This window comes from Ctenocephalides felis, unplaced genomic scaffold (assembly GCF_003426905.1).
Source record: "Ctenocephalides felis isolate EL2017-DRISC unplaced genomic scaffold, ASM342690v1 CF-g0.4_SCAFFOLD_01886, whole genome shotgun sequence".
Classification (NCBI taxonomy): domain Eukaryota; kingdom Metazoa; phylum Arthropoda; class Insecta; order Siphonaptera; family Pulicidae; genus Ctenocephalides; species Ctenocephalides felis.
Window position 1 is genome coordinate 126,641,325 of NW_020538040.1, and position 23,254 is coordinate 126,664,578.

Genomic DNA, 23,254 nt, shown 5'->3' on the forward strand with positions numbered 1-23,254 from the left:
AAAAAATGGATGTATGTGTGTGTGTGTGCGTGTGTGTATGTATGTGCGGATACAAATTTTCGTCGACGATTTCGGGAACACGGATCAACCGATTTGAATAATTCAAAAAACATTCGATTCGTATTGATAAGGAAACGTGCTGGTTAGTTTTTGGCGAAGACAGATCTAGCCGTTCCGAAGATACGGGGCAAAAAGTGCCGAAAACGGTAACTCAGTTTTTAAGAGAACGGAGCGTCCGATTTGAATAATTCGAAAAGCATTTTACTTGTATTGACAGGATAAATAATTGATCAGATTTTCATGAAGGCAGGTCTAGCGGTTTCGGAGATCTAATAAAAAAAGTAAAAAAAATGCCATTCGGCGGTTAAAAAAGATCATTAGACATATGCACATCAAATTAACAGATATTTTATAGAGATTTTAACAATAAGTATATTTTTTTTTACATTTCTATGCGTTCCGTATCAATGCTTATGCGTTAGACGACGGCGCGGCACTTGCGCGCTTTGACATTTCATCTCTATGCAGTTCAAGCAGTACGATTGCTAAAAATCTAATTTTTCGAAGTAAATTTTTTTCAAAAATGTTAATCGTTTTTAAAAAAATAATAATTTTTGGCACGGGAAGTTCCAGCAATTTGCCTTAAGGCACGATGCCTTAATTGCCTTAAGACAGAATTCCACTTACAGCTAGTTTAATTTTTTTTTTTTGCTTATATCCAAAATTAAATAGCTTTTTTTATTCATTCTTGTGAGCTCGCCTTTCAAATTAAATGTCCATTAGTGAGCAGAAACAAGACTATGAGCAAGTCCACCGAGACTATAAGTTAAGAAGACGGCTTGCCCGGAAAAAAGACGCAGGCGAAGTACAAGTTCTGGAAGATCCAGACTAGATGCAAATCTAGATCGAGTTGTAAATCAAGAGGGAAGTCCACATCGTGCAAGCCCAAGTCAAGGGCTAAGAACGCATGCTCTTGTAGCGAAAAAAGGGTTGATAAAAAGAATATAACCTTATATTACTAACGGTTGGTAATTGTGATTGATTGATATATCTTAATAACTCACATTTCTTCAGAATAATTAGAATTGTGGTATTTGTTTTAAATATATTATATTTTTGTTGTATTTTTCTTTTCTTCACTTTTCTCAATATAGTGATCTGGATATCGCAGAAAAGAAGTGCTGCTTGAACACTTACTACTAATATTTTTTATTGTTTTTACAAGATAATTTGTCTTTTCACAGAATGTGATCGAAATTTTTTATTGTATGTGTTTTTAATGCAAATTGTGTTTTTAGGAAATTTTTTTTAGGTAATAAACGATGAAGCGCCTTTTCTTAGCCCTTGGTTTTGGTTTGCAAGATCTGGATCTCGTTTTTGATCTACATCTCGATCTAGATTTGGATCTAAATCCGGCTCTTCCAGATCTTGCACTCGACAGCGTCTTTTTTCCGGGCCAAACGTCTTCAAAGCTTCATAGTTGCGAACTAACGGTTAGTGGATTGATAATATATTTGGATAACTTATATTCAAATGAATTTGAATATATGTTTTATATGGAAATGTTTTTTTTTTAATTTTTGAGAAATAAATATTTTGAAAATTTTGAAATGGCTGTACCTGTCTTCCCCAAAAATTCATCATTTCTTCATACCGCCAACACAAGCAAAATGTAGACATTTTATAGAAATTTTAGTAATGTATACACATTTTGTGTAATTTTTTTGGGGTTTTGTATCAAGATTTTTAATTTCAAAATTAACAAAGCCAGACAAATGTCCTCGACATTTTCGACAGTATGGAATTACCAGTTTGAATGATTGAGAAGACATTCGGTTCGTACTCGATCGCGAGGCGTTTTTGCAGAAGACGTGTTTTGAAGGTTTGGAGTCGTTTCGGAGAAATGGAGCGCAGAGGGTGTAAAAATGGTCATGCAGTTTTTGAGAGATCAGATCATACGATAAGTTAAATACAAAAAACATTTTGCTTGTGTAGACGACGTGCAAAAAACGCTTTAACGCTTTAAAATTTTTGAAATATCTCATCATTTCCAAAAAAACTCAATTTATGTATGAAAAATTTCTAAAAAAATTTTAGAATAATTTAAAATTTTCAAAAACATCTATTTTTTTCGAATTTCATATATATATATATATATATATATATATACATGTAATGTGCGTAAAATATATAAGTTGGTAAATAGAGACGAAGTTTAGCTTTATGCAAATTTTATCACTTCAGTTCTGCCGACGACGAGTGTGTTCCACGGATAAAGTTTGAAGCAAGGAGAGTCGTAAGCTCGAGCAAAGGCCGCAACGAGTTGGGGGTCAGAAAGCGCATAATAACCTCAACTTATTCAACGGGAATAAAAATCAACTTCTGAACCTTATTAGAAAATCAAAAGCGTTTTAGAATAAGGATCTAGTGGCGCGGCGTACTGAATGAACGAGCGAATCCGTAGCACCGGCGCCAAAAGTTTAAAGTGACATTTTGTTCGCGACGAATTTCCGAAGCAGTTAGATCAGAACGAAATAACTTCATCAGTATCTTGGACATCAGTTGATAATTGAGTGTGGAGTCTATACAACAATGCGCCGCTTCATCTTTATTGTGTTCTTTTATACAACAACTCTTGTAAGAAATATGATGGACGGAAATACTAAATATATGGTACTTAATATGTACTTTTGTATTATTTTGTAGAGCATATTATATCTCTTCAAATATTCAAATTCAAATAGAGCATATTATATCAATTCAAATTTAAATTTAAACCAGAGGGCAAATAGATCCAAAGCATTATTTTTAATTTTAAATCGAGTTTACAAAATAATATCATCAGTTAACCAATGCGAAATGAAACTTTAACGGCATATTTATTTCAAAAATCACATTGTATCTAACACTGCCCTGTTTTTTCTTGTAAATATCGACGATCATATCATGTTTAATATTTAGTAGATAACGTTTAGAATGAATATTTAAAATCAATTTTAAAACAATATCGATTAAGATGATCGATTCTATAATAATACAATGTAGTGTTATTTTGTGTATTTAATATTCATTTATATCAATTTGTAGCAATTTATATCCATTGTTCAATTAAATTCCGTTGTTATACATGTGCTCGTACTTTCTCTTAATTAATCCCCAATCGATCTCGTGTTGCAATCAACTGTTTGTGCAAGTCATATTTTTTAACAAATTTAGAACCATCACACATGTTGAAAACAGGAAAAATAAAATTGGGTAGTGTTGACTGCTGAGACGAATCGTTTTGCTGCGAACTGGTCCGTAGATAATTTAATCTCGGCATGGACCGGAAAACTACACACTCGCCGGACTGCGTGTAGGTGTAATTAAAAACGAAATTCGACGAGAGGTGCGTGCGTAACTAACTTTTCGGGTATTCGGCCAGATTGGAAAAACGGACGAAAACTTTTCAAAACGGATCAACAGAGCCGCGCCGAGGTACAAACACTTTTTTTCATTTTCAATTTACATTATTTTATATAGGGTAGGGCTGGCTACAAAGGTCACATTTGACTTTGAGCAATTATATTGTGAAAACCAAACCAATTATATCACAACAAATAACTCATATTAAACAAACAAATATCTAACTAAGCTCAATAAAATTTCCAGCTAATTCGTAACTGAGAAATGTGTTTTTCGCTGTTTCAAAAATGTATAACCTGGGAACATTTTTTACAGAAATAATATTGTAGGGAAGACTGGGTCCTGTTGTGCCAGGGTAGGGTAGTGACAGTCGTCATAACAGCTACACTATACTGATTTTGAGAAAGAGACCAAAGAGAAAGATGAAGTGTGATTGTTTGAACAAGTTTCCATTATTGCTTTCAGTCAGTGTTTCATTATACGTGATCTGCTGTCATGTGTTTTCAAAAGCGTGGGCTGGCTACGGTTGTGACATGTATTTATTATTGTTTCTGTGTGAACTTTGAACAGCTAAAAAAAATCTAACTCAACTAAGATAAAATAGAAAAGAGAAACAAAAAGTTAAATTCAATATAAAAAGTAACTAGTGGGATGGGTGGCATCGTGCCTTAAGGCAAATTGCTGGAACTTCCCGTACCGTAACGAAATGTTCGAGGATTACTGAATGATTTCAAATAGATTATTATAAATATTGTAACATTGTCTAATATTTATAAATATTATATAAACTGAATTGCAGAGTTGAAATTGTAAAGTTGAAAGTGAAGTATATTAGAACTATAGTGAGAATTAAAAATAAATATTTTCGATATACAAAAAACTAAAAAAAAAAAAAATGGGGCAATTTTTTTTTTCCAAAATCGATTATTTTGTTAAGACAAGCAGAAAGTTCTTTGGATCATTTAAATCGGACGCTTAGTTCTCTCAAAAACTGCCATTTTTTACATATTTAGCTCCGTATCTTCAAAATGGCTAGGCCTGCCTTTGCCAAAAACTAATAAAAATTTCTCCCAATCATTACTAATTGAATGTTCTTTAGATCATTCAAATCGGATACTCCGTTCTCTCAAAAATACGATTTCTATTTTCTGCACTCTTTGCTCCGTATCTCCGAAACGGCTGGACCTGCCTTTGCCAAAAATTAATCAGCTCTTTTCCCTATCAATAGGAATCGGATGTTTTTTGAACCATTCAAATCGGTTGATCCGTGCGCCCTAAAACGTGACTGGAAATTTGTATCCACACATACATACACACACACAAACACACACACACACATCCATTTTTTCTGAGGTATGCCAAAACGTTCAGAAACCTTCAAAACGTCGAGAAATGTAAAAATTTTCAATTCCGATTTTCGGCCCATTACAATAACTTACCCTACGGGAAGTTAAAAACACAAAGAATGTTAGCATGTTATTATGTAAAAAATATGTTTTGTTTTATAACTATTGTTATATTTTATTCAAGTCATTAAAAATCATTTGGTGTTTATACCCATTATTAACTTCCCGCAGGGAAAGTTATAGTAATCGCAAAAAAATCGAAAATAAACTAGTCGGGCGCATGGCATCGTGTCTGGAAAATTGCTGGAACTTCCCGTACCAAAAATTATTTTTTTTTAAAAGATTAACATTTTTGAAAACGATATTTTTATAGAGATTTTAACAATAAGTATAAATTATGTTTACATTCCTATGGGTTCCGTACCAATGTTTATCCGTTAGACGGCAACGTGGCGCTTACGCGCTTTGCTATTTCGTCTCTATGCAGTTAAAGCAGTACGATTGTTTTAAAAAAAGTTCAGAATTTTCAAAATATTTCGAAATAAATTTTTCTTCAAAAAGTCTTTTTTTTTCAAAAAAAGTAATTTTTTGTCAAAAATTTATAGTTTCTCAAAAATCTAATTTTTTCAGGGTAATTTTCTCTCAAAAATGTTAATCTTTTTTAAAAAAAAAAAATTGGTACGGAAAGTTCCAGCAATTTGCCTTAAGGCACGATGCCATGCGCCCCACTAGTTTTTAACATATTTGTATGCCTGTCACAACCTTTCCCGAGGGTCTATTATTTGAATTTATAACTAATCGATCGCATTTATGGACATATTGCAGTATTTCCACATAGACAAATGCTCAAATTACCATTTAATTTACTTTTCTTCAAGCTTACTGGTAAATTAACAAAATTATGGCAGATCAAAAAAAGTGCCACAACTCTACCCAGTCTTCCCTAAATAATCTTGACCTCGAATTTATCAGAAATAATCACTAGAGGTGTAGTAGAGTTGAAATAACTTTCTGATTTTCCTCGTAAAATTGTTTTTTTTAATTCAAATTACTTTTTAATTCAATATTTTTTTATTGTTAACACTTTTGCCATGCAGGGTGAAGATTTAGTTGGGTCTTTTTACCCCACCCACGTGTAAACTTTTGCAGAGTTTATATAAAAAAATGTTGAATATAACTTAAAATTAACAATACATCTTATAAAACAAATAAATAACATAGACCTAATTGAGGTCTCGTAAAATAAAAAAGAGTGCTCACAACCAAAAAAACTAACAACGAAAGAAAATACTTCTACACCTTTACACTTTTTACAAGCAATTAAACTGCATCGCATTGATTAAATAATGTGAAACCTAAAAATTGAAAAATAAAACAGTTGGTCTTGTAGAGCTGTTTTTTTATCATTTTCGAAAAAATGCAAAAAAAAAACATATTTCTACAATAATGAATTAGCTGTGACTTTAACAGTGTTTCATAGTATTGCTAAAAGTGAAATTGAACTTTTGTGCCCCGCCTTGTGCATAATATTCAATTTAATATCAATTATCATATCAGTTGTGTGTTTTATTATGACGTTTTATAAAATATTTCTGAGTTTATCATGATATCAAAATTATTTTATCCAGCCCAATGCGACCCTGTACTCAAGTAAAACAATTTCGGCGATTATCAGTTGTGTGCGTGTTCGTTCGCACTAACAACTGCGATTTCAATAACAAAGAGACTGTGATACAATTGCACGAGAATTGCTGCCTCTTCTCGCCCCCATTAAATTGAGATTTTCATTAAAATGTTAATGTGTACGAATATACTTTTAGAATAGATGGCGCCATTCTGGTGAAATTTTCAACTAGGCCTCATAACAAAAGCACAGAGGTCCAATTTGACTTTGAGCAATTATATTATGAAAACCAAACTAATTATATCACAACAAATAACGCATATTAAACTAACTAACTATCTTGCATTTCAGTTCATTAAAATTCCCAGTACATGAGTTATCGTATAAATGTGTTTTTTATGCTGTTTTACAAAAAATTGTAACCTGGTCGTTTCTACACCTTAGGCGAAGTAATTTGAGACGGCCACGCGGAAAACAGGACCAATATTTATTTTTAATTTTAAGTGGATTTTATGAAATAATAGCTATATTTGGTATCCAACTAATGCAAAATATAAATTTCACGGATAAATTTTGTACAGAGATAATACTGCATATATTATGTTTTGGTATATCGACAGAAATAATCATTAGCTTGGAATAAATATTTATTTAATTATCTTTCGTAAAATTGCTTTTTTAACTTAATTTGCTGTTCTTTTTACTATTTTTTATTGTTTACACTTTTCCTAGGGTAAGTGGGTTCTTATCACCGCACCTACGCTTATGTTTTCATAAAGACTATATTAAAGAAACTATTGAATATAACTTACAAATATTAATACTTTTTATAAAACAATTAAATATCATTGGCTTAAAAATTATATTAATATCTCGGAAACTAAACAACAGTGTTTACAACCAAAAAAACTAACAACGTAAAAATATACTTAAGGAATGGATTTTCAAACATTGTCGTTTGTCGCTCCTTAGCAATGTAGTGTTGACTGGTTAAGCGTCTTTTTACTGCTATTTTCATATATTGTTAAAAAATGCACAAGTTTACTTGTTCTTGAGATATCAGTATTGAACCGTTTAAAAAAAAAGTATATATATATTTGTATATGTATATATATATATATATATATATATATAAGTGTGTGTGTGTGTGTGTGTGTGTGTGTGTGTAACGAGCAGGTCCGTGAGCTCGATTCAGGGTAGAACTGTTGTGTGAGAGATTTCCTATTGCCACTGCAGTGCCCTAAATGGACTGTTTTTAGTTGAAAAAATATTTTCGATCTATATTTCAAGTGAAAATAGACATGACTACTGCAAAATATCTTTTTTGCTCCCCGCTGCAAAATATCTCTTTTGGACCCTGCTTTGGTTGTCCAGAGCGGGGTCCAAACTCACAACATCGTCCACACGAGCTTAACTATTAAACCATAAACACCCATATATATATATATATATATATATATATATATATATATATATATATATCCTATATATATATATATGCGTGTGTGTGAGATGTTAACAATTTTTATAATATTTTTACGCGTATCCTTGTTCAACTGACCTGAGTATCAATCAATAGATGTTTTATGCATTACGTCAACTAGGCGGGTTTCCGTAGACATAGGTATATACAAAATCTGTAAACCTACTGTTACTATGTACTGTTTACGCATTAGAATTTTTTTTCTTAAAAATCTATCATAATTTAAATTTCATACCCTCGCCCAAACTAGCAAATTCAGCGTCGCGTTCTAGACAACATTTCGCATCGTGCACAAAGTAAAATAGGCAAACCCGTCTTACGCGTCACGCTGTACGCCCTGCTTGATATTCATCGCCAATCTAAAAATGTATATTTCTGCACAATTCATGAATGCACGTAGCCGAGATAAAGCCCCCGTGCTCCGTCAAGAATAAACGAAAGATAGAGACGGTTTACGAAATCTTAGAGTAGTTCTAGCCTCCTTAGCCCGTCACGAGCTGCGCTTTTCCCGACTTATACGAAATAGGGTAGAGAGCCTGTGTTTGCGAATATCGAAATTAGTTCCGAGTGCATTCTATCGGGCTTTTTACTTAGTCTATATGCTCAAAAAATATATAAACTAGTTGGTATTGGTATTTTGCCTTGAGGCAAGTTATGAACTTCCCGATAATGTGTAAATAATCGACTTAATCAATAAAAAATCAATTTATGAGTGATTAAATGCATCCGAGTGTATTTATTACACATAATTGATAACGGACGAACCCGTTAACTCGGAGTATTTTCTAAAAGCAAATTTTCATAAATCAAGTTTTATAATTGAACCTGTTTCCGTAAGACTTTAATGGTTTAGTATGTCCATTCATCAACGTCAATGAAAATCCTAATTTTAAAAAACGCTAAAAAAACTATACTAATTTTTGCAAACTTTGACGATTTTTTAAAGTTAAACGACTTCTCGTAGGATCGTAATATTTTAATGATCTATAAGACTATGGTATCTATTGTCAACCAATATCTTTCGAACAGTTTTTGAATTTTCAAAAACGATTCAGAATTGCGGGCTAAAACGTGGAAAATTTTTCACTTTTCTATAAAATATCCGATAATTTGATGCGCATATGTCCTTTGATTATTTTGATCAGTTCTTTATATCGTCGATATAGGTAAAATGTTTTTTGAAAAAAATTAATCGGGCGCTTTATTGCATATTTAGGCATTTTTTATCATTTTTTTCGTAACGACTGAGTCTGCCTTGGCCAAAAATTAATCAGCAATTCTACCCAATAATGGGGAATCGAATGTTTTTAAATCATTTGATCCGTGTTCACGAAAACTTGGACGAAGAATTATATCCATACATACGCAATCACACACACATACATTCATAATTTTTTCTGTAATATGCCAAAATGTTCAGAAACCTATAAAACGTATATGCAAAAAGAAAAAAAAAAATATGCAAAAATTTTGAATTTTAATTTTTGGACAATTACGATAACTTACCCTGCGGTAAGTTTAAAAAAAAAAACAGGCTAAAATGCCAAGACTTTCAGAGAACGCATTTGCATTCAGTAGCACTTTCTATTAATTAATTATTTTGACAACAAAATTTACTATTAAATTTATAAAAACTCTTTGAAAACTGTATTTGTACAATAAAGGCGTTCTCATTCAGATCCCAATTTTTAGCAATTTGCCTTCAGATACAGTGCGGAATTCAGATCCAGACTAAATATAAAACACCGGATAATAAATTTATATAAATTTATTTTATCCTATTTTACAAAAATATTTTTTTATTACAGGTGTCTAAAGTGTAATGATATTCAACGAACAAAACAACGTTTACTTGGAAATAGTCTAAACGTCCTAGTTCGAAATTTGAATAGCATCAATGCGTGTACATCCAGCTCTATTTCCGAAATCCGGCAGTAATTTCGGACCTGCTGCAGCATGGTAAGCGGCATCACGCCTGAGAACCGATCCGAGAGCTTACACGAGATTATCAAACGAGCCCTGGGACTACTAACTTCATCTAAAAGACTTCTTGCATGTGCACATCGTTTCAGCACCACTTATACTTTAGAAAATGCACATATCTCTTAGGAACCGAAGTCATTTGCGTTTAAAAATACGAAACGTGAAAAAGATGTAAACGATCTTGAAAGCAACTGCGGTATAATATACAAGATTATGCAAATTCAGAGTCTGTAAATAAACTATAATTTTGCATGAGAAAATTCAAATAGCATTCTTAAATTTCTTGGAATGTAAAAAGTTAAATCAAATATTTAACTAAACTAGTGCATGGATGCATGGCATCGTACCTTAAGGCAAATTGCTGGAACTTTCCGTACTGTAATAATAAATCTTGGCACATAATCGAAAAAAAATTACACAAAATGTGTACACATTATTAAAATATCTGATAATTTAATGTACATATGTCCAATTGAGAGTCCATAACCGCTGAACCTGCCTTCCCGAAAATTTAATCAGTTCTTCATCTTGTCAATACAAGTAAAATACTTTTTGAATTATGTTTTTGATGTTCCAGAAATCGTCGACAAGAATTTGTATCCGCACACACACACATACAAACACACGCACACATTCATTTTTCTAAGGTATGCCAAGTTGATCAAAAAACTTTGAAACATAAAACTATATAAACATTTCATTTTCGATTGTTTTGCAATTATTATAACTTACCCTACGGGAAGTTAATAATGTACTATTTTCGATTCAATTTGGCACGTGGTCAGTTAAAAAAAGCTGTGTATAAAATATAACTTACTATATATCACTATTTGATACCAAACAATATTTGAAAATAATTATTTTGCATATTCTAGTAACTCACTGCATAATTTTAATAGCTTTCCGTATGAAAAGTTATAGTAATCGCAAAACCAAAAATGATTTTTTTAAACATCTTTACGTTTTAAAGCCTTCTGAACACTTTGGCATGCCTTCTGGCGAAAAAATTAATCTATGTGGTGTGTATGTACGTGCGGATACAATTTTTTGTCAACGATTTCGAAAACACTAATCAAACCGATTTAAATAATTCATTCATTCGATTGCTACTGATAAGGAGACATGGTGATTAATTTTTGACAGACAGCTCCAGCCGGTTCGAAGATCGGGCAAAAAGTTCCAAAAATGATATTCAGGTTATGAGAGAACGAAGCGTCCGATTCAATAATTCATAAAGCATTTTTAAATATAAAACATTTATCATGACAAAATTAAAAACTGATTAAATTTTTGTGAAGACAGGTCTAGTGGTCATGAAGAGGCGGCGTTTGCGCGCTTCGATATTTTGCTACGCAGCTGACGCAGCGCGGTTGCTTTAAAAAAAGGTCAACATTTCCAAAATATAACTAGTGGGGCACATGGCATCGTGCCTTAAGGCAAATTTCTGGAACTTCCCGTACCAAAAATTATTTTTTTTAAAAGATTAACATTTTGAAAAAAAAATTACTCTGAAAAATTAGATTTTTGAGAAATATAGATTTTTGACAAAAAATGTATTTTTTTGAAAAAAAAGACTTTTTGAAGAAAAGTGTATATTGAAATATTTGGGAAATTCTGAACTTTTTTTTAAAGCAATCGTACTACTTTAACTGCATAGAGACGAAATATCAAAAGCGCGTAAGCGCCGCGCCGCCGTCTAACGGATAAGCATTGATACGGAACCTATAGGAATGTAAACAAAATTTATACTATTGTTAAAATCTCTATAAATATCTGATAATTTGATATGCATATGTCTAATGATCATTTTTGACCGCCAGATGGCATTTTTTAACTTTTTTTACTAGATCTCTGAAACCGCTACAGACATGCCTTCATAAAAAATTTGATTAGTTTTCATCTTGTTAATACAAGTAAAATGCTTTTTGAATTATTCAAATCGGACACTCCGTTCTCTTAAAAACTAAATTACCGTTTTGGCATTTTTTGCCCCATATCTTCGGGACGGCTAGATCTTCCTTTACCAAAAACTAATCACCAAGTCCCCTTATCATTGCAAATCGAATGTTTTTAAATTATTCAAATTGCTTCATCCGTGCTCCCAAAATCGTGGACAAAATTTGTTTCGAACAAACACACACACGCACACATACATCCATTTTTTCTAAGGTATGCCAAAATATTCCAGCAATTTGCTTTAAGGCACGATGCCATGCAATACTAGTCGTTCATAATAATTGCCCTGGAAATTAATTATTAATTGAACAATTAATTACAATCGTCAATTAATTACGTCTAAGTCAATGAGCAGTTGTATATTTTCTAATTATGTTTTGCTTAAGCTTTAATTTACCGAATGGCATTTACTAATAAAGAATTTTTATAAAACAAAATGAAAATAACTAACGAATTTTCAATAAACGGCTTTACACAAAGAACTTTTAAATTAGGTACTGTATATGACGTATTATTATCAAACGAATATACTGAAAACGAGTATTGCGGAAAAAATATAGAAATTCTTAAAATGAGTATTCTTTATAGGGAAAGAGATTTTTTTCTTTACCAGCAGTCGGCCTGGGGTATTAAACGTAGTACTGTGCATTTTATCACAGAGAATACGTATGTAATAAAAAAAATATAAAACAGAAAAACAAGTTGTCTTATTCAAAAAGTAATTTCTTAGAATGCTCATAGACGCACAAGGACTTAAGTATATAAATCCGATTTACTTTTAAATTATGCGCAGTTATTGAAAAATTTTGCCTCGGCAATTCGGGAATTGTGACGCAAATATATTAATTTGCTTGTATTTGTTGATATTTCACACGCATATATATATATATATATATATATATATATATTATATTATACATGTTAGGTAATAATATATATATATATATTATATATTATTATATATATGTAAAAAAGTCGCATAAGAACATAGGATTTTCGGATACTAGGAATCAACATAAATACTTCGCCGAAAAAGCCATATCTCTAAAATGAATTCTGATGTCTCGTGCATTGACCCAAAGATTTGATCAAATTATGAAACCCTATTTTGGCTCATTCAGACCATATATTTCGTTTCTACGTAGCTAACGTATTGCGAATGCTTTGAAAATAGTTCAAAATTTCCAAAATATAAAAAATTCTAAATTATAAAAAACTAATTTTTCAAAAGGATTAATTGTTTTCATAAATTTTAAAAATCTCAAAAATCTATTTTTTTTTCAAGTTCTAAAAAAAAATTGATCTGGTTTTTTAATTTTTGGTACGGGAGCTCCAGGAATTGCTTAAGACACGATGCCATGCTCCACTAGTTAAATTCCCGTAGGGTAAGTATAGTAATCGCAAAAAAATCGAAAATGAAAATTTTTATATATCTTTACGTTTCAGAGGTTTCTGAATATTTTGGCATACCTTAGAAAAAATGGATGTATGTGGTGTGTGTGTTGTGTGTGTGGTGTGTGTGTGCGTAGTATGTATGTGTGTGCGGATACAAATTTTCGTCGACGATTTCGGAACACGGATGATTTGAATAATTAAAAAGCATTCGATCCGTATTGATAAGGAGACGTGCTGATTAGTTTTTGGCGGAGGTAGGTCTGTCCGTTCCGAAGATATGGGCAAAAAGTGCCAAAAAACGGTACCTCAGTTTTAATAGAACGGAGCGTCCGATTTTAATAATTCAAAAAAACATTTTACTTGTATTGACAAGATGAAGATTTGATCAATTTTTATAAGGGCAGGTTTAGCGTTTTCGGAGATATAACGAAAAAAGTAAAAAAAAATGCCATTTGGCGGTCAAAAATGATCATTAGACATATGCACATCAAATTATCAGATATTTTATAGAGATTTTAATAAGAAGTATGAATTTTGTTTACATTCCTGGGTTCCGACCAATGTTTACCCGTTAGACAGCGACGCGGCGCTTACGCGCTTTATATTTTGTTTCTACGCATTTAAAGCAGTACGATCGCTTTGAAAAAAAAGTTCAGATCTTCCAACATATGCAAAATAAAATAAAGAAAACATTTTTTCAAAAAAAAAGAGATTTAAAAAAAAAAATTAAATTTTTTTTTTCAAAAAAACAGTAATTTTTTGTCAAATTATAGTTTCTCAAAAATCTTATTTTTTCGAAGTAATTTTTTTTCAAAAGTATTAATCGTTTTTAAAAAAAATAATAATTTTTGGTACGGAAAGTTCCAGCAATTGCCTTAAGGCACGATGCCCTAATTGCCGTAAGACAGAATTCCACTTATTTATTATTATTGAAAATAAACACTTATATATAAAAAAGTAATTATATATAATTTATATCAGATATAGACAAACCAATAAATAGTAAAACAATTAAAATTGATATTGAATGATAGTATTCATAGTTGTTTTCGTCGTAACAAAAGTTAAAATTAGTGGGACGCATGGCCTTAAGGCAAATTGCTGGAACTTCTCGTACCAAAATTAATTTTTTAAAAAAAGATTAAAATTTGTTTAAACTTTAAAAAAAATTAGATTTTTTAGAAAATATACATTTTTGAAAGAAAATGACTTTTGTGGAATAACTAGTGGGGCGCATGGCATCGCCTTATGGCAAATTGCTGGAACTTGACGTACAAAAAATTATTATTAATTTTTAAAAAGATAACATTTTTGAAAAAAATTAATTTGAAAAAAATAGATTTTTAAGAAAAATATAATTTTTGACAAAAATTTACTTTATGGAAAAAAAAGACTTCGAAAAAAATGTTTATTTTAAAATATTTTGGAATATCTGAACTTTGTCAAAGCAATCGTTACCTTATCGTACTGCATAGAGACGAAAATATTGAAGCGCGTAAGCGCCGTGTCGCCGTTTAACGGTTAATATTGGTATGGAACCGATAGGAATGTAAACAAAATTTATACTTATTGTTAAAATCTCTATAAAATATCTGATATTTTGATGTGCGACTTCCAGTAGGGCAAGTTATAGTAATCGCAAAAAATCGAAAATGGGCGTTAAAACATGTATCTACTAAAATGAAACCGTTAGTAAGAAATTTTGAAAGACATTAATATTCTCATGTAGTTGATGACATAAGTTATAAAAAATGTCCGCAATATGAGTCGGTGCCAAATAAATTACAATTCAGAAACATGAATTTCAGCAGGTAATATATTTCCCATGATTAGAGCTCCGACCGTGCGTGCGGAGCTGGCACCATGCAGGTATAATGCGAAAGCCAAGCATAATACGAAAATAAGCCATCAAGTTCACTATATTACATAGTTACTCTGTGCAATTAATTATATTCGTGATAACGCCGACTAAAATAACTAGAACAAGGACCCTCATTAACGTTCAAAGCAAATCCTGACGTTTTGTTTATGACAGAGAGTAAACAATACACAAATCATGACGAAGTCTGGGAAGCACGATTCATCGGACGACTACGTGGGCAAACGAACTTGTCGTATATGCAAACATTCATGGAAACACATGTTTATTTATACACGATTAAAGTTCAAAATGAATCACTTTCAGTAAAAATATTATTTGTTTCGAATAATAAAATGTATGCTAAGGAAAATCAAAACCGAATAAATTATGGATGTAGTGCAACGGATCTAAAACTTTTCTTAAGTCTATGAATATATTCACAAAGTTTCTTTTTAATCTTTTCAACAGTAAATTTGTAGTATTTTTATTATGTGCTTTAACGACGTTTAACTTCAGGTAGCCTAATAGTTGGAACTTTCTCTCTCCTTCCAATAGAAGGTTTCTGGTTCCTTTTGATATCGCCTCGGACAGCCTGATGTCAATCAATAAAGACCTTGATTTTATTTAAAATTGTAGATAGCGATATGTTGTAAAGGCAATCTAATCATAAAATAACCAATACTCACAATACGGGAAGTTAATAATAAAATAGAGATCGGTCAACCTTAGGGTTACCTTCTAAAAAGTCACGTAGTTAAGAAAAAAATTCACAGCAGCTTTGAAAACTCTTAAATTCTGATTGCCGTTAAAATATGAAAAGAATGCGTGAAAGGTTTACACGCGATTGAAGTAAAACCTGTTTGCTACTGTACAAGTTAGCATTTAAGTAAAAATAATTACTTCATATAAGAATTTTTTAATAATGTTTATTAGTAATATGGTAACACTCGTGATGCACACATTTATTAGTGTCAACCTGTCAACCATTATACACATTTATATAATGATATATTATAAATTATAATTTATAATAGCATTTAAAATGTGTATAATATTTAAAAATAACTAGTGGGGTGCATGGCATCGTGCCTTAAGGCAATTGCTGTATCTTCTCGTACCAAAAGTTATTTTTTTTAAAAAAGAATACATTTTTTAAATAATTTTACTTTGAAAAAATTAGAGTTTTGAGAAACTATAAATTTTTGAATTTTTGGAGAAAAAGACGTATTGAAAAAAAAAGTTTTCTTTGTTTAGATCAGTTGTTCATCTTGTCAATGCAAGTAAAATGTTTTTTGAATGATTAAAATCGGACACTCCGTTCTCTTAATAACTGAGTTACTGTTTGTGGCTCTTTTTGCCCCGTATCTTTGAAATGGCTAGACCTGTCTAGGCAAAAAACTAATCAGCACGTGTCCTTATAATAAAAATCGAATGTTTTTTGAATAATTGAAATCGGTTGAACCGTGTTCCCGAAATCGTCAACCAAAATTTGTATCCGCACACAACACACACACATAAATACATTTTTCAAGGTATGTGTGAAAATGTTCAGAGACCTCTGAAACGTGAAGATATATAAAAAAAATCGTTTTTTTTGCTTATTATTATCCTGCAGGAAGTTAATAATATAATTAAAGTCATGTTTCAACTATGACATGATAGGTTTGTCATTGTAATTTAGAAATGAACTTTCATTAGAGAAATGAAGTAATTGCTAATTAATAAATTTTATAATATTTGTTCACACCGTGGATTATATTAAACAACGCTTAAACTTCATCACATTCACTCATCATGTAATGTTTGAAATGTAATTAAAATTAACATACATTCATTGACTGGTTATATTTTTTTACTTTTTCGCTGGCGATATGATCTCATTCTTTGAACAGCTGTAATATCTGTCTTGCCTAAAAAATATTTCCATTTTAATAACTTCAAAGATTATAGAAACTACGAATAATATAGAAATAATTTCCAATCAATAAACTTCCTAATCAATAATCTTATTAATCAATATTGTCAAGGAACAGGGTAAAATATTGTTCTGATTAGGGCATTTTGGCATTGAATCAAGATTTGTACTACGATGTAACTTTAAAACGTTTATTTATCTATGCCTATGATATCTATGATTTCCTTGTCGATATCGGTACGCACACAACGTTGAAGCCGGTACACATACAACGATAGATCTCTATTCACATACGCGGCGACTAATCACAACCCACCCGTATAGAAATGATATCATCGAGAGCGAATGACAAATCATTGGCACTCGACTCTTATCTTAACTTATCTGCCGTAACGCACTTCCGTTGCATTTGTACGGATTCACACCCTGGTCGCGCCTGAAGAGTTGTACCTCAAAAACTAACAATAACTTATTTTTATGTATGTAGTATAATAATGTGAGTGATTACATTTAATTGCGTGTATATAAATAAAATAATCCAAGAATAAAAACCGCTATAAAAGAAAAATAGTAGGAAGCTAAAGCGTTAATAACATTAATTTATAGGACTGCAGTTGCGTGCGAGCTGCGAGACTGCGAGCTGAATCGTTTAAGATAGAACTCCATTGTGCAATTGGACTCCAGTCGCAGTTCATCACGTGAAGCCAGGCGACGAGCGCGGGAACCGAGTGCGCTTCACGGCTGCACTTAGGAACACTGAATTAAGAAAAACCACTTCGTTTTAGAGCAGGGCTGGCAAACATCCGACAGAGAGCAGGGCTAAATAAATCGGATATACGAAACGCGTGAGGAATTTATGCAGAGCATATTGAAAAGTTCAAAATCTATGTTTTGTGCGAAGCCATCATGAGTGGTTTTGTTAAAGGAGTCCTACAAAAATATTCATGAAATTTTACACATACATTATAATTAATGGAGTTTAGTAAGATACTAAATTTTGATTTGCGAGCTAAAATAATGGAATAAAAAACATGAAGGTAAGATTTCAATATATTGTAGCTATCGAAAAACACAATAAAAAACACTCTGCTTTCGGAGACTTGATTATCAAATATGTATGTGATTATTGTAATTTTTGAAGTAAAGCTTTTTTACGCGCGACTATGAAGTAACTCAGCAATTCGGACAGAAATGTGTTACTCAAAAATACTGATTCGTCATTGGCCATCGATAAGATCAATCAATGCAAATCGACAACCTGGTGTAAACTATTCACTTCCACTTAAAAATATAGGTCCAAAAATTGTTCCCAACTTAAAGTAGCCCCTTTGTGGCTTATTTGTTGCAAAGATCAAACTATATCCAGTGAGTTATATCATGTAAGTATTAATGAGTTAAAACTTTACAAATTTTCAATTCTAGTCCGAAAACATCTGGCCTTATACATTCAGAGTTTTCTACTTATGCTTAATAAAGAACTCTGATGTAATGGACCTCTTAGCAAATATCCGGATTTGACTTTATGCTCTTAAAATATCATTTTTTGCTCATCAGGAGTTTAGAGAATCCTCTCATCTGGATTTTTTGCTATTTTATTATCATTACGTGAGCGAAAGAGTATCTATGTTATGTTATGTTATGTTATACAAGGTGCAATGAAAGTACAGTTGTATTACAAATCATACGAGAATGTGTAAACATTTTTTCACTAAACCAACTTTTCTAGAAGTAGAGCAGACCGAGTACAGTTTTACCACTTGCCACTAAATATTTAATTAAGGGAAAAAGTAAATTATATGTTAATTTGAACAATTTGTCTATAAAAAAGTGATAAAATACTGTCAAAGAAAGACCGAGTGTCATAACCGTCCTGAGGCTGTACAAATTTCCACTAGAAGTTATAGATCTGAAATATAATCGCAAATGAAAATCGCCTTTTGCGGGCTCAATTATATTCTAGTTAGCACTATTAGATGTACTTATCTAATATATGGTATGTAGTTATAGTGAAGAAAAGTGGTTAACCACTGAGTTGCCCCAAGTACCAGGTTATGAATGAAAGTTAGCAAACACAGCTCAAAGAACACATAGTTTTGATCACTGGTAGAAAAATTAATACCTAAAATACCTATTATTTAGTATAACCCGTCAGGTTTTGTAGTATATATATATAATATTCATCTATATAATATGATATACATCACCCATACATTTATACAAAATGTTTCTAATAAAGTTATCACTCGTGTGCTTCAGGTCATAATACATCACAACTTTGATAACAAATGTCATGAATACGTAATAATTTGATACGTTATTCGACATAAAGTTTTGGGTCGGAACAAATTAGTTAATTGTTGCGTATCATATTGTCGAGGTGTATTAATATTGTTATTACTATTGTATATATATATATATATATATATATATATATATATATATATAATATGTGTGTGTGCTTGTTCGAAGTGAAATCAATGATACAACTAAAATTAATGTTTTTACTTATTATAGGAGCAAACAATCTCGAGTAACCATGACTAAATTCATTATAAATACATTCCTGACTTTGTTGTTATGTATTCAATTCCTTTCGATTAAATGTGATAACGAAGAAAACACATTTGAATGCCACCAAATTACCAAAGAGACTACTGCAGACAAAGGTAATCATATCCAAATATTAATTCATAAACCATAATTAATAAGCAATTTATTTAAATGCTTGCAAAATAAATATTAGGATTTATAGTTAAAATTATATTGCACTTTACGTTTTTATATTCTACATCTAATAATTCAACTACCATTCAAAATCAATATTGTCAATAAATATAATTTTAACGATTTCGAAAGCATTAAATATTTATACCTAATATAAAAAACGTATATTCTATAACATGTTTCCAATTTATCATAAAAAGTACAATTCGAGATTTTCAAATAAAAAACAAATAGTGCTGTTTCAGTAAATTTAATAATGAAAATTAATGGTGATATAATTTAAAGCATTTGATGTGGATAAATATAAAAAATATGATTTATATAAATTAATTTATAGGTAACTTTATTTGATGTAGAAAACATTTCAGGTCTTCATTTCACACATCTTCAAAGAGTTTATAAATTTTGAATAATATTTTCATTCAAAGATTTGGTATGTCCATTTCATAATCACTCTCAATGTCTATTGATTTTTTATTTAATTTATAGTTTTTGCAAAAATGTTTGTTTATACAGTCATTCATCCAGTTATTCAAAAGGAAAACTAAGTTTGTTTCAGAAGTTTGTTTACGTATACATAATTTAAGTTTTCCTTTTTTATTTATGTATGTATGTATATATATATATATATATAATATATATATAATAATAATATAATATTAGGGTGGTCCTTAACCAGGACATTTTCATATTTTTCTCCCAAGGGAACCAATGCTTCCAAATTAATAAAAAATAAATCTCTAATAGTATTAGCTCTTAATATAAACATTTAGATAGAGCGCACACCAATTAAAAGTTTCTTGTATTTCTTATTAACATACGTCATTAAGTAAATTCTTGCGCCATCTGTATAGTATTCGTGAACTCAATATAGTATGACACCTAAAAATATTTATAAAACACTTAACCTCTAATTAATTCCATGTGGGCTTTTTTTAAATATTTATTCATCATGGAATCAAGATTAATTTTGCAGCAAAATATTTATTTAATTGGTGATGCTGAAACTCGAATTATTATCTTGATTCAATAAGGAATAAACATATAGAACAGCCCACATTGATTTAATTAGAGGTTAAGTGGTTTATAAATATACAGATGGCGCAAGAATTTACTTAATGACGTATGTTAATAACAAACACAAGAAACGTTTAATTGGCGTGCGCTCTATCTAAATGTTTATATTAAGAGCTAATACTATTAGAGATTTATTTTTTATTAATTTGGAAGCATTGGCGCCCTTGGGAGCAAAGAAATTCGAAAATGTCCTGGTTAAGGACCGCCCTAATATAAATATATATATATATATATACATATATATATATATACATATATATATATACATATATATATATATATATATATATACTTGCATACCCTGCCAGACTTTGCTGTGGTTAAAATCCTTCGGGTACATATTTGAATCTGATGGATAACCAACAGCTCAATTCAATTCTAATAATAAAAATTATCTGAAAAATTATGATAATCAAAAAATATATATAACATTAAAGTTTTTTTTAAAAAAATAAGCATATTACAAAATATATCATAAATGAGCAATTGACTCTTACTTATAAATGTTTTACAATCAATTTCCACTTATGTACCGACTGTTCAAGTGGGTTAATATGTTTATTATTATTATTATTATTATTATTATTATTATTATTATTATTATTATTATATTTTAAGAGCTTTTTTGCTCTTGGTTTATAATGGCGGAAGGGAGATATTTGACAACCTTATATATATATATATATATATATACTAGCCGGCCCGACAGACTTCGTCCTGTCAAAAAATATTGTAATGTGGGGGTGTTTTGTGCCTACCTTTTTTCTATTCTTTGCAAAAAATTATCCTGAACAGAACCGTCACCCTGGTAATAATTCGGTGTAAATTAAAAATAATTAAATAAAACACTATAAGCATTTAAAAGTAGGTAATTTTAATAATGTAAATCATAATTCAAAAATCAGTTCAATTTTCATTGTGCTTTGTGATAAACGATGTTTTTTGTTTGATTACCTGGCGCATAGACAAACAAATCTGATGGTTTTCCAATACGGGAACAAACAACATACAATTTTCCATGTGAGAAACATGGGTTTTCTAAATTAATACCACAAACACTTAATGATACCATAAACGCACTGGAAACGCATTGGGATGCATGGTGCGAGAACATCTTCTGCTTTATGCTACCCTTTGAATAATAATAATTATGAATAATATAATAATAATTGAAGATTTAGAGGTGACAATCCTAGCAAATCCAGCGAGTTTAAAAACTCCGGTGGATCGTCTTGGTTAGTTGCCGAATCAACTGATTCGCCTGTAATTTGTTCTTGAATTTTGAAATTTAATTAATTTACATCAATGTTTTTGGCTGCCAATATAGCTTGATTAATAGAAAGATATTTCTATTAATCAAATTATAATTATATAATATTCAAAATTAGATTATCAAAAACTACACAAAATGTCATGACATAGATCTTTGTTTTTTTTACAAATTGCGTTGCCTACTCGATTAAAGAAGAAAAGGGCTGTTTTTAGGGTTTTTCCGGCAATTATTCGTTTTTTTTTCGCCGTAACAACTATCCTTGGACTTCAACGAACATTTTAAAAAAAGAATTGGCCAAATTGGTCCAGGCGTTGTTGAGTTATGCGCTTACCAACACATTTTGCGATCAATTTTTATATATAAGATATATATATATATATATATATATATATATATATATATATATATATATATATAAGTAACTTCAAATTGCGGTATTGCTTACATCGCAATATCAATAGAGCCCACACCATGTAATGACTTCTCAACGTAACCGAAAGTCTAACTTTTAAAGGTTCCGAAGTTGTTAGATGTCTGGAATGGATTCAATTAGATGAAACCGATAATACAATAATCGCCCAGAGGAATTCGCCGCTGCACAGAGCAATCCTGGTGCCAACTTACGAATTGGCCGAGAACTCGCGCGTTAACTGCGTCAATGGTCAGCGACCGGACTCGGCCGGAATTTGCAGGGAGGCGTGGTAAAGGGTAATTGCGGAAATATTATTACTCATTTGGATATTGGTATTGGAAATATAGTGGCGTTTGGAAAAAATATGTACAGTTTATTTATTAACTTCCCGTAGGGTAAGTTATTGTAATGGGCCGAAAATCGAAATTGAAAATTTTTACATTTCTCGACGTTTTGAAGGTTTCTGAACATTTTAGCATACCTCAGAAAAAATGGATGTATGTGTGTGTATGTATGTATGGATACAAATTTCCAGTCACGTTTTAGGGCGCACGTATCAACCGATTTGAATGGTTTAAAAAAACATTCGATTCCTATTGATAGGGAGAAAAGCTGATTACTTTTTGGCAAAGGCAGGTCCAGCCGTTTCAGAGATACGGAGCAAAGAGTGCAGGAAATAGAAATTGAGTTTTTGAGAGAACGGAGTATCCGATTTGAATGATCTAAAAAACATTCAATTAGTAATGGTTGGGAGAAGTGTTTATTAGTTTTTGGCGAAGGCAGGCCCAGCCATTTGGAAG

General features: G+C 31.0%; 1 protein-coding gene across 1 annotated transcript; it reads left to right on the forward strand.

The window, feature by feature from the left end:
• The first annotated feature begins 19,239 nt into the window (after nucleotides 1–19,239).
• On the forward strand, nucleotides 19,240–22,800 carry LOC113378535. The gene is made up of 3 exons (XM_026619081.1): nucleotides 19,240–19,345; nucleotides 19,483–19,634; nucleotides 22,557–22,800. The coding sequence occupies exons 2-3, from the start codon at nucleotides 19,505–19,507 to the stop codon at nucleotides 22,745–22,747; spliced, it is 321 nt and encodes a 106-aa protein (XP_026474866.1). The 5' UTR covers nucleotides 19,240–19,345; nucleotides 19,483–19,504; the 3' UTR covers nucleotides 22,748–22,800.
• The last annotated feature ends 454 nt before the right edge of the window (nucleotides 22,801–23,254 follow it).

Excerpts from the sequence above, each read along its gene's own strand:
- LOC113378535 (XM_026619081.1), top strand. The coding sequence starts at position 19,505 with ATGACTAAATTCATTATAAATACATTCCTGACTTTGTTGTTATGTATT. Across the intron at positions 19,635-22,556 it reads AGAGACTACTGCAGACAAAG|GTTCCGAAGTTGTTAGATGT; the intron begins GTAATCATATCC and ends TAACTTTTAAAG.